The sequence below is a fragment of the Martes martes genome (assembly GCF_963455335.1).
Source record: "Martes martes genome assembly, chromosome: 14".
Taxonomy (NCBI): domain Eukaryota; kingdom Metazoa; phylum Chordata; class Mammalia; order Carnivora; family Mustelidae; genus Martes; species Martes martes.
In genome coordinates, this window is record NC_137902.1 from 25835972 (window position 1) to 25848328 (window position 12357).

Genomic DNA, 12357 nt, shown 5'->3' on the forward strand with positions numbered 1-12357 from the left:
CCCGGGAATTTTCAGACACTCCAGTAAAAGTCGGTCTGACCTACCTGAGAGGAATTTCTTCCCATACCTTAGGCTGCCAGTTCCAGACAGTATTTTGGATTCCAGGTTACCCTTTCATTATTTTCTGGAGCCGTTTGAGATTAAACAAGTCTGGGGGCGCAGCTGAATCCCCAGGGTTAGATTCTAAGGCCTTGTGGCTCAGCCCTGTCTGCCAGTTTTAGAAGCAGCTTAGAGTCGCAGTGGTTGATGCATTATATTAGTGTGTCTGTATTTAGTAGTCTTTCATTGTTGGTTGAAAAGACCTATTACCCTACCTCCACACTGCCTAGAAGAGCAGGGTTAAAGCTCGATACATTTAGTTACCTGGTTAACTCTTTCCGTTTATCTCTAGAGTGTAATAAGAAATTCTTTCTCTTTTTTTGAAAGACTCATTGAGCCTCGTGATCAGACTATTACATTGAGCAGTCAACAGCATGGGTGCAAAAAAATAAATCTACGTTAAAACCCTCTGTTGGAAAGCTTTACACTTTCCGTGGAACAGAAACTGAAATAACCTGTTATACAATTAGTCACAAATACAGTCCTCGAGTTTTTTGCCCAGGCACAGGAGTATTGTCTAAAACATGTCTTCAGGGATGCCTGGGTGGCTCAGACAGTGAAGCGTCTGCCTTCGGCTCGGGTCATGATCCCAGGGTCCTAGGATCGAGCCCCGCAGCTGGCTCCCTGCTTTGCGGAGGCTTCTCCCTCTCCCTCTGCCTGCCACTCCCCCTGCTTGTGCTCTCTCTCTGTCAAATAAATAAATAAAATCTTTTAAAAATAAAAATAAAATAAATAAATAAAACATGTCTTCTCTGTAGCAGCGAGGCCCTGCCACCACTGTGCTTGGCTGAGGTCACAAATCTTTTGTAACCTGTAGCTTCCCTGTCACTTCTCTGGCTCTCCTCTCCTGCTCAGCTTTGTTTCCTGGCAGCCGTGACAACCCACTGCCACTGCCGTAGCCACTGCTGCTGCTGGAACCGCCACAGCCACCTTGGTTTCCTGGTTTGGCAAAGTATTGGCCTCCACCACTGTAGGGGCCAGAGCTTCTGCCTCCAAAATTTCCTCCTTTCATGAGTCTAAAATGTGAGGACTGATTGTTGTAACTGTCAGTGAATTATTACCAAATCTGTTAGAGCCGTCCCCACTGCTGCCATAGCCACTACTACCTCGACTGCTACCAAAGCCACCTCACCTACAGAAGTTCCCTCCATGACCAAAGTTGTCATTCCCACCAAAACTACCTCCATCACCATCACCGAAGTTTCCAGAACCATTCCAGCCTCTTCAGCTGGATGAAGCACTAACCATCTCTTGCTTAGACAGGGCTTTCCTTACTTCATAGTCATGGCCATTCACATTATGATGTTTTTGAATGACAGTCTTGTCTACAGAGTCATGGTCATCAAATATTACAAAAGCAAAGCCTCTCCTCTTGTCACTGCCTCAGTCAATCATGATTTCAGTCACTTCTACTTTCCCATACTGTTCAAAATAATCTCTTGGGTGATGTTCTCCAGGGTCTTATTTCATGCCACCAACAAAATTCTTTTTCACACTTAAGTGGGCACCAGGCCTTTGAGAATCTTCTCTTGAGACAGCCCTGTTTGGTTCCACAACTCTTCCATCCACCTTATGTGGCCTTGTGTTCATGGCTGCATCCATTTCCTCCACGTTGGCTTCCATGACAAACCCAAAGCCTCTGGAGCCCTTGGTGTTTGGATCTCTCATTACCACACAGTCTGTAAGCATTCCCCATGGCTCAGGATGGCTCCTCAGACTCTCATCAGTTGTTTCAAAGCTCAGCCCTCCGATGAAGAGCCTCCACGGGGCTCCAGGCTCTTTGGGAGACTCTGACTTAGACATGACGGCGGTGGGAGGGGAGACTTTAAAGATGCTTAGTTGGCGGCGCCCACAGGCAGAAAAAAATAATCCCAAGAAATTCTCACTTTAGAACAGGTGTTGACAAACTGATCCAGCCTGCCTCCTATTATTATGTAGCCTGTGAGCTAAGAATGGCTTTCACATTTTTAAGTGGTTGGGGCGGGGGGGGGGGGGGGGGAGAATCAAAAGAATAAGATTTCATGACACATGAAAATAGTATGAAATTTAAAGTTCAGAGTCCATAAATAAAGAATGTTGGAACACAGCCACATCCACTTGTTTATGGATTTTCTATGGTTGCTTTTGGACTGCAACAGCAAAGTTCAATAGTTAGGAAAGAGATGGTATAGGCCACAGAGCTTAAAATATTTACCACCTGACCCCTTACAGAAAAAGATTGACAAACCCCACTTTTGAGCATTAAATGATTCTCTAGAGGTTTGAAAGAGTCAAGTAACTCCTAAAAGTGCCAGTCGTTCTCAGGGAAGACGATATTGAGGACAGCTGACTTCAGCTTTAATAATTTGGGGGAAATGACTAAGAAATAAAACTTGAGGGGTCATAGAAGGGAGGGGATAGAATGTCTTCCATTTCTCTTAGACCAGAAGATAACAGCTTTTTGATAGATTAAAAATACAAAGTGTTTCAAGATATGGTCATATTACTTCTAAACTCTTTATTATCTATCAGTTTTATGTTCAGATGCAACATAATATAAACAAATTAACTATGTCATCGTTTCCATATCCAAAGTGTAGGACACCAAGTGAGATGAATCTGTCATCTCTTGTATTATTTCCATGATGTCACTTACACTTGAGCCTCAGTACTTCTAGAGCACAAATAATTGAAAACCACATTACCCAGAAACCTCATTTGTCAGTTTCAGCTTCCTCTTAGACTTTTGCTGGAGCTGCCATACAAGCCCACTTGTAAGTGTCATCCTTTATCTCTGCCTACCCCTCTTGGGGAGAAATACTTAGGAGCAGTAAAATAGCCAAAAGGTGGCAGCAGGAGGGAGGAGGACCAGAATCAAGAGGAGAAACAAAGAGCCCTCCATGGTTGGATAACTAACTAGTCTCTGGATAATCTACGGTTGATTGAACTTTCATCAAGAAAAAATACTCTTGTCTGGCTTTTCCTCCCCCAACCAAATAAAAATTTCAAAGCAACTGCCAGGAAAGTTATGAATTGGCTTTTCTTAGGTAAAGCATCATTCTGAGTGCCATGGATTATAACTTCATTTTAGAATAGCTTTATGAAACTTAATTTTTGAAAGTCCACAATTTTTAAATTTAAATTTTAAAGGTTTTATTTATTTATTTGACAGAGAGAGAGAGAGAGATCACAAGTAAGTAGAGAGGCAGGTGGGGGGGGAGGGAGCAGGCTCCCCGCTGAGCAGAGAGCCCAGTGTGGGGCTCCATCCCAGGACCCTGAGATCATGACCTGAGCCGAAGGCAGAGGCTTAACCCTCTGAGCCACCCAGGTGTCCCAAAAGTCCATAATTTTTAAAAAAATATTTTATGATTTAAGTAATCTGCACTCCATCTTGGGACTTGAACTCACAACCCCGAAATCAAGAGTCACAGGCTCCACCGACTGAGCCAGCCACATGCCCAGTCCATGTTTTAGGATCAGTCAGAAACACTAGAAATGTTTAACTTTCCCTGTTAGTTTCAGAGTGGCTTTTTTTTTTTTTTAAAGATTTTATGTATTTATTTGAGAGGGAGGGAAGGAGAGAGAATGATCGAGCAAGAGCACAAGAGCAAGGGGAGGGAGAAGCAGACTCCCTACTGAGCAGGGAGCCAAATATGGGGCTCAATCCCAGGACCTGGGATCCTGACCTGAGCTGAAGGCAGATGCTTAACTTTAACCGACTGAGCCACCCAGGTGCCCCAGAGTTTGTTTGGGTTTTTTTCCTTAATACTTTGTTTTTAGATAAAGTTTCTAAAAAAATTTTTTTTTACTTCACTAGATTAATAGCTATTAAAAAAAAAAAAAAGATAGGTTAACCTTATTCTCAGCTATTGACCAGAAGAAAACAGATCCTTGGGTGAAAACGTGAAGACACTAGACAGCACTGGCTTGGCAGGTGACAGGAAGAAGAGAATGCCACTGCAGAAAAACAAACTTGTGGGATCACCAGAGATTGGCTTGTCTCTGTCTTGACTTTTTCACTTGGACCTTATAATAAATGGGGCTGTTGTTTTACAGACTCTCTCCTAGAATTATTGTGTAGTAATTTTCAAATTTTATACAAGTTATGTGAGAAACATACTAGATGATAGAATTTATGTGCAGTTTAGGAAGACCTCTTTTTTAATCTTTTTTTTTTTTTTTTAAAGTAAATTCTACCCCCAACATGGGGCTCAGAATCATGACCCTGAGATCAAGAGTCACATGCTCTCCCAACAGAGCCAGCCAGGTGCCTCCTCCGTCTGAAACTTTTAATGAGAATGTTTCCATGAAATTTCTTGTCAAAGCAATAAGTAGCAAGTAATTTAGCAATTTTAAGTTAAAAATGTCTTCTCATTCACCTTTGGACTCTCGTATTTGGTGATCTTTCTTGTCTGTGATTAAACCACCTTTCCATTCCTCCTTTGTCTCTAATTATGTTTTGTCATATCAAACATCAATTTCTTTTTTAAGATCTTTATTTTTATTTGCCGGAGAGAGAGGAAGAGGTAGGCAGAGGGAGAAGCAGACTCCCCACTGAGCAAGGAGCCTGATACAGAACTTGATCCCAGGACCCTGGGATCATGACCTGAGCCAAAGGCAGATGCTTAACCACTGAGCCTCCCAGGCATCCTGTTTTGTGTTGTTTTTAGGTGAATATGCTCTTTTAAAAGAGTTTTTTCATAATACCATTAGTTTAATAGCAATTTTAAATTCTTTAAAGAAAGTTTGCAAATTTGATAATTTTTAAGAGTAGCAACTGGGAAAACATTTAATATGTTGTTTAATGGAAAAAAAAAAGGGGGGGGGCCTACAAGGGGCACCTGGCTGGCTCAGGGTCATGAGTTTGAGTCCCACATGGGGGTAGAGATTACTTAAATAAATAATATTTTTTAAAAGGCTGACAAAATTGTATCTATAATTTTCTTTTTTAATTATGAAGAAGAATTAGAAGGGAACTTTCACAAGAAATTAAAATAATTAATATGTTTGAGTTCTATAACTATAGACGATTTTTCTCCTTTGGTCTTACTTCATTTCCCTTATTGTTATTATAGGATGTTATTTATGCAATTAATAAAATTCAGGGATGGGAAAGAAAGCTTGGGATTTATAATTTACGGTGACTCTTGAGACTTCTCTTACTTCTGGCAAAGCCCATGCTCTTGCTATTTCCAGTACTTGATCTTAACCTCCCAGGAAGCCTGAGAAGGTGGGAATGGAATGGAGATCAGGGAGTCTCCTACCTTGGCCCCTGAAGTCAGCGTACAGTTAATACTGCAGAATGTACTTTCAGAGCCATGATGCTCCAGGACTACAGTATTTGTAAGTGCCTCGAGACACCATCCCTTCCCAACAATTTGGGAAGCAGAACAGCAGAGTGCTCAAGAGCACCTGTGGACTTTACTCCCAGGTAGGCCTGAGTTTGAATCCCACGCAGATGCCTGGGTGAATCCCAGTCTTGTTAGAACTTGGGCAGAGGGGCGCCTGGGTGGCTTAGTGGGTTAAGCCTCTGCCTTCAGCTCAGGTCATGATCCCAGGATCCCTGGGATTGGGCTCCCTGCTCAGCGGGAAGCCTGCTTCTCCCTTTCGCACTCCCCCTGCTTGTGTTCCCTCTCTCACTGTCTCTCTCTATCAAATAAAATATAAATAATTTTTTTAAAAAAAGAACTTGGGCATAATACTTAATTTCTTTGGCTTATGTTTATCTATGTATAAAATGGGAAAATAATGAAATCTCTTATAAAGTCATAACGAGAATTAATAGAGTAAATCTGAGCAAGAATGTTCAGTGAATACACAATCAGTGTTCCTATTTTTATGCTTCTTGGCTCTCCTGACATCTACTTTGGAGCTTTGCTGGAAATATTTTCTGGGTAGCCCCCTTTAATCAATCAATTAGTGTATTTTGCATCCATAGATGAGGTAAGAGTTTTCAGCTCAGTTTCCGTTTGTTGTGCTAATGAGAAATCTGCTTGGGGATCCTCTGCTCCTTCTGCAGAAGCTGCCCTGTCTTCTCTGTTTATTAAAGTAACCTTCTCCTTTTACTTTACAGATCTATGTAATTGACAGTGCAGACAGAAAAAGATTTGAAGAGACAGGCCAGGTAAATAATTCTTCTGTTGAGATGTTTTCCAAATAACTAGGTATTCATTAATCTACCCTGTAAATGTATGAGAGCAAGGGAGGCATTTTTTGTTTAACCTTTGCAGTTTAAACAAAAAAGTCACTCTGGCAAGCAAGCAAAAATACCAGTTGCCAAAAAAAAAAAAGTTGCAAAATATTAAAAAAAAAAAAGGTTGCCTGCAAGGAAATTAGTTGAGAGTCCTTTCAACTATTTTTTGATTACAGCCTTTTAGTTTTAGTCAGATAAACAAGATATAAGCAAATGGAACTTACCACCATGCTCAAAAGTTCAGGTTTCTTCCCAGGCCACTTAGAAATGAACCCAGAGGAACAATTCACTTGTCATTTCTATGTACATTTTCAACAGCAGCTTAATTGATCTGAGGGTACCTCTGACAAATTTGAAGGGTTGGGAGGAAACATGCAAGCCAAGACTAAGCCGCCCTTGTTCCCAAGCCAAGAGCTAGACTTTGAACCCAAATATGGCTTCACATGCACAGTACATGTCAACATGATTACACGGTGAGATTTGTGTACACGGTTTTAAAGAGAGAAGCAGTGGACATCACCATTTTACCCAGATGGAGTATACTGATAAGAAGCAAGGAGTAGAATGACCTCTTTAGTGAGGTGTGCAGGGGCTTGGCCTGTGTCCTCAACTGCCACAGGTGGCCTTCCAAATGTAGCATTCCCCATGTTTATGTCCCCTTTCCCTGAAAATTAGTTTGAGAACTCCTTTCCATACCTTGATGACTTCTGTATCATCACTCAGGTGAAGCAATGCCAAACACGAGCTTAGAGGTAAGGGGTGTTAATAGGATGATATGCCTCTTGAACCCCCAATTCCCTGTGACAGCTCAAGTGTCCCAAGCAGCAGAAATGTGAGTTGAATAGGGAAGAGGTGGGTCCCCATAAGTAAATACACACCATCTCCTATGCTGATTGCAGACGGAATCAACATACAGCTAGGACCCCAAGCAATAACCAAACATCAGACACTTGGCCAGACGGACTAAAGATGGTTATTTTAGGATGTGAGTTTGATGACGTGCAGTGTACATGCATGCATACTTTGAAGGTACAGATTGATGAAGCAGCATTATAATCTCCAGAGTCATTGTTATTTTCAGTGTAAAATGTGTGTCCCATTTGTGCGTGCGCGCATGCATTAAAAGTCATTTGCAGATCACAACCTTGAGTAAGTTTTAAATCTCTATCCACAACGTATGTCCTCCTTTGAACAGTGTTTCTGAGGGTATGATCTCTGCATCCATGGCAGAGCCATTTGCGGGGTGTGTTGAAACGCAGATTCCTTGGCCCTACCTCAGACTTTCCAAATTCAGCATCAGGGAATTCTTCCCCAGGCTCAAGTTTGAGAACTACTGCCCTTAGAAGTTGCTAGTTGATCAGCTTAACACTTCTGTGTTTTTCTAGTTGGAAGTACATGGTTAAATATCATAGATTTCATCCTTCCCTTCCCATCCATTCCCGAAATGATCCAGGAACTAGCTGAATTACTGGAGGAAGAAAAGCTAAGTTGTGTGCCAGTGCTCATCTTTGCTAACAAGCAGGATTTGCTCACGGCAGCCCCTGCCTCTGAAATTGCAGAAGGACTAAACCTGCACACCATCCGCGACCGCGTCTGGCAGATCCAGTCCTGCTCAGCTCTCACGGGAGAGGGCGTTCAGGTGAGATTACCAGAAGGCTTGGTTACCTGGCAACATGGCACCCAACCAACGTAGTCTGTCTCCTTGGTTGAGCTGAGCTAGATAGAAAAAGATATGAAACCAGTAGCCTTTGATTGGCAGACGAACCTCTCCAGGATGTGAAAGGCATGGAGGAGTTTGGTTCTTTTTTACTTAGCAACCAATCTGATAATCATTAACTATTCCAGGAAAGCTGCTGATGAACCACCCCACGCGAGGGACAAACTACCCCACTGGGTAGGAGGTCAGAACAGAAGACCTTCGAAGATGCTTTCTAACTAGGATTCTTTGATGACTGGGTTGGGGGTTTTGTGTTGTATCTAATATTATGGATGTTAAGTGCTTGTGCTCCCAAGGTAACAGCCGTCAACAGTCGTGCACACCAGTTATCCTAGAAGTGTTTTGATTTTTCTCTTGGCTAACTCCCCTGCCCTCAGGGCGGGTGTCTCTTTCCTGCTACTTCATGTTGGTTTCCCACCGGGAGGCTTCTACTGACAGAAAGCCCCATGCTTTATACCAAGGAACTATAAACCAGAGGAACAGTCTCCCCCCCTCATTTGATATTAATTTAGGGCAGAAAATGGTTGTATCCCAGCTACCTGAGAGCCTGAATCCTCAAAGAATGAGAAACCGTTTCAGCTCTGATGCTTCCCGCCAAGCAGCCTCGAACCAGCTGACACATAGGGTTACTTCTTTATTCTGGAGCCCCAGCATGCCAACATGCCTCAATTTAAACATCTGGTGTACCTGCCAGGGAAGTGGCCCAGTGCTTCGAGAAGCAGACAGTCCTGCTCCAGGGTGCTGGGGGGGATTAGCAACATCTGAAGGAACGGAGTCTTCCCCTCACTGCCATATGGCAGGTGTCAGAACCACATGGCCAGTTTGCTTGTCTCTCAACTTGGTTCGGGCGATTTGCTTCGCCATTTTTGTCCTGCAGCCTCTTTCCATTTCCCTTCTAATGCTCTTCGTCCCTCTCTCCTAAGACATTTGACATTGATTGGTCTTAAAACTGCCTAACTGCTTTTATCTCAATCAAATAATCACTTCCAAGAATTATCTCAGTTGTTCCATCTGTTTGCTGCTTTGGCTTTTTTCTTTTTGTTACACAAACAGCTGGAGCCTGCTTCTGTGCTTGGTTCCTAGACCCGAGGGCCCAGCAGTCCGCACTGGCCACGCGCCTCCTCCTCCAGGCTCCTCAGTACCTGCGCCCTCAGAAGCTCTCCATGCACGTGTGCACGTTGTGGGGGGCTCTCAGGTAGCCAGAGAGGCGCTCGGCTGCGTCCCCAGAACAGATGCCGGAGCTCTATGGGTCTCTGTGAGGTTTAGGTTCAGCAAGGTCAGGCGTTCAGCCTTCATATTTCCTTCCGTCCTAGACTCTGGCTATAAAAGTAATGTACTCTCATTGTGAATCATGTACAAGTATATAAAACTAAAAACTGAAAAGTTCTTTCCTCTCTCCCCTAATCCCACTCGACAAAGGAACTGATCACACGAGTAGTTTTTTTCTTCTCAAGCCTCCTCTCTAAAATTGCAGTCACATATGTGATTATATTTCTACCAGGTTTCAAATTAACTGCATTTTTCAGCTTAATTTACAAGCTGGTCCAACGAGTATACTACAGCCCAGCATGTTTTTGATAGGTAAACTCTCATCTTTTTATTTAGCTTCTCACTTAAAAAAAGAAACTCAAGTTTTGCCTAAGGCAGCTCCCTGGATTGTGCATAAAATGGTATTCATGAGGCCTGAGGTTATTTTGGTGAGGAGGCGGCCCAGGAAAGGATAATAGCTTTCTTGTGTTCATACAAACTACTTCAGGAAGAGGATTCTGCGTCTCTAAATGGTTTAGAACACAAATATAGAAAGTAGAGAACAGGGGTGCCTGGGTTGGTAGCATGTGGGACTCTTGATCTTGGGGTTGTGAGTTTGAGCCCCATGTTGGGTGTAGATAACTTAAAAATTTTTTAAAAAGCAAAGTAGAAAATGTCTTGAGTTGCAGACTCCAAAGGTAGTACTAGAGAAAATACGTGTTTTGTGCATACTTCTGAGAAAAAGGGACTTGACAGCTCTGTAATCTTCTTCACTGGGCCAGAGTGTTGAAAGGAAGAAAAAGCAAAGCTGAAATTAACAGTGGGGCTCTTGTTTTCTTCAGCCAGCCTTAGGGATGTCAAAAGGAAGGCTAGAGTTATCTAGAATCAGCATTTACAGTGTTGGCATTCAAGTCAAGGGTGCTTCTTCAGAGGAGCCTGGAGGTTGGGAGGGAGCACTGCCTCATTGTCTGCCCCAAGTGCAGGCCCCACTGCCCCACTCCAGTCTGGCAGAGACTAGGAGGGTGGAGAGATCTGTGTTTGTGGCTGTGTCACCCACCGTGGAAGTGGAGTTCCCTTTAAGTCACAGGACCTTTATGCCAAAAAAGAGGCAGTGAGCTCTCAGACTGAGGGTGGGGATTGGCAAGGGAGGGCTTTAAAATCAACCAGTTTGAATCAAGTGAGATGTCATGTGTGGTTTGATTTTGTGCAGAAAGTTCTTCTCAGATCAGGGGCCTTCAGCAACCAGGTTCACAGGAAATGATATCAAGAGAGATACAACAAAGAACTGTGAACAAGAAAAATAATGATTTTATATGGAGGAGAAATAGTTTGAAGGTCACTTAATTAGTTTAGTAGATAGTACCATGGTGTATAGAATTGGGTAGTTAAGACTGGGATTTCAAGGTTAATGAGATTAGATTATGGTTAATAGAATGATATAAATTTAGAGAATTTAACCATTATTTGAAATGGGTTATTTAATAAAAATGTTAATTAAGAAGGGAATCTGCCGTCTATTGTCCTTTAATGGTAACCTTTGGGGACTGGAGAAAGGTCGGTGAGTTTTCTGTGGAAATGCTTTTTTCACTGTGAGGCACCGATTGACCATGTCCATCCCTCAGGTAATGCCTCTGACCTCAGGTCCTGCCCACCCAGCCAGTTTCTTACTTTTCACTTTAAAAAGAGTCACTTACTTGGAATTCTTTTCCTGCATTGCTTAGTTCAAGTGTAGGCCTTTAATGACTCAGATTAATTAAGGCTTTAACTATTCTTCAGAATGAAAGACGTCACTAGAAAAATGTCCATAAGATTACTTTCAGGCATGGATACTGTGTAATAATTACTAGAATTCCCTTATCCCTATTTCATCCTCCCACTCTACCCTCCCACTCTTCCACCCATCGCCCCCTGAATGCTGGTCAGTAATGGGAGACCCTCCCAAGATGATCAGACATTAAATGGGTCAGGTAACATCCGATGCCCCACAGCTCTAATGAGCCTGAAAGAAAATGTACCAAGGTTTTTTAAAAAGACCTGGGATTTCTGTTACAGTTTCAGGTGTTCGGAGACAGTGTCCCTGTTTGCATTGTGTTTGGGTGTATGTGTTCCATCTAAATGCATTTGTGAGACGTGTCTCAGACCGATAAGTGGCACCGTTGGGTGGGTGAGCGGAGCAGCAGCCATGGGTCCACGCGATGGTGGGCCAAACCCTCTGGACTGAGAGGGCACATGCGTCGCTTCTCCTTAGCGGAGTAGCTGCAACACAGGATTTCAAATTATGGAAGTTTGTGATTCTGGGCAGTGATCTGAGGTTCTTGGTCTCCTGGCTCTTCTGAAGGCAAATAAGTATGTGAGGTCCGTGTGGTTCGACAGCCCCTGCTGTGGGTGTGGAAATGGGCTTCTGAGGGCTTCGGGAGAGTTCAGAACAGGTCTTTGGCTGATTGATGGTGAGGAGGAGGCCAGCCATCATATGATTGAAGCAGGTTTTCATAGGAAACTGTCAAGAGCGGAGCTCAGGTAAATGGCACTAAAAGCTGGAGGAGACACCAGTCTTGGAAACTCTGTCCTGCTGAGAGGCCCATGGTCCAGAGGAGTGATCAGAAGAGACCCAGTTACGTCAAATAGCTGAATGCAGAGAGGAGAAACAAATACATCTGGGGAAACCTGCAGCCCCTTGGGCTAGACTGCCTTCCAGACACAGGGGCAGCAACCCTCCAGCTCCCTGGGGCTCGACCCTGCCCCAGTGCATAGCATGTAACTCCAGGACGCTCTTCTTTCCCCTGTGTGTAGAGAAAATGATGAACAAAGCATCTGGCTCAGAGCCAAAGAAAGACAGAGGAATCGATCCCTCTTCCACTTACAAACCCGAACTGGAACCCCCTAGCATGGCTCTCCTCTGCTCTCGCAGTTTCAGGTGGCTGAAGATATTCCCTCTCTACAATGCCCGTGTGTTTAATTAAAATACTGGATTAGAATTTCCCTTCAAAGCAGAGATCGGCAGTTTCGGCCTGGCCTCTAGCCTCAGTCATCGCAGAGGCCTGCCCACACCAGCAGCTCTGAGCTCGAAGGTTTCCCTACGGATTGCTCTCTGTACCCTCCACCTGATGCTCACCTTCTCTCC

General features: G+C 43.5%; 1 protein-coding gene and 1 pseudogene across 3 annotated transcripts in view; one reads left to right on the forward strand and one right to left on the reverse strand.

Annotated features, from left to right (window-relative positions):
• ARL3 (ARF like GTPase 3) overlaps positions 1 to 12357 on the forward strand; it is a 33928-nt gene that overhangs the window by 16817 nt on the left and 4754 nt on the right. Inside the window, exons 4-6 of one of the 2 annotated variants that reach the window (XM_080822579.1) lie at positions 6152 to 6202; positions 7725 to 7910; positions 8117 to 8983. In XM_080822579.1, coding sequence (XP_080678705.1) covers positions 6152 to 6202; positions 7725 to 7910; positions 8117 to 8128 — 249 coding nt within the window. In that variant the 3' untranslated portion in view covers positions 8129 to 8983. Of the gene's footprint in view, positions 1 to 6151; positions 6203 to 7724; positions 7911 to 8116; positions 8984 to 12357 lie in introns of those variants that run through there. The other variant, XM_080822578.1, reaches the window with a different exon arrangement.
• LOC308355450 (heterogeneous nuclear ribonucleoprotein A1-like 2) lies at positions 893 to 1902 on the reverse strand (annotated as a pseudogene). Its single transcript has one exon. The product of its transcript is annotated as a heterogeneous nuclear ribonucleoprotein A1-like 2 (transcript).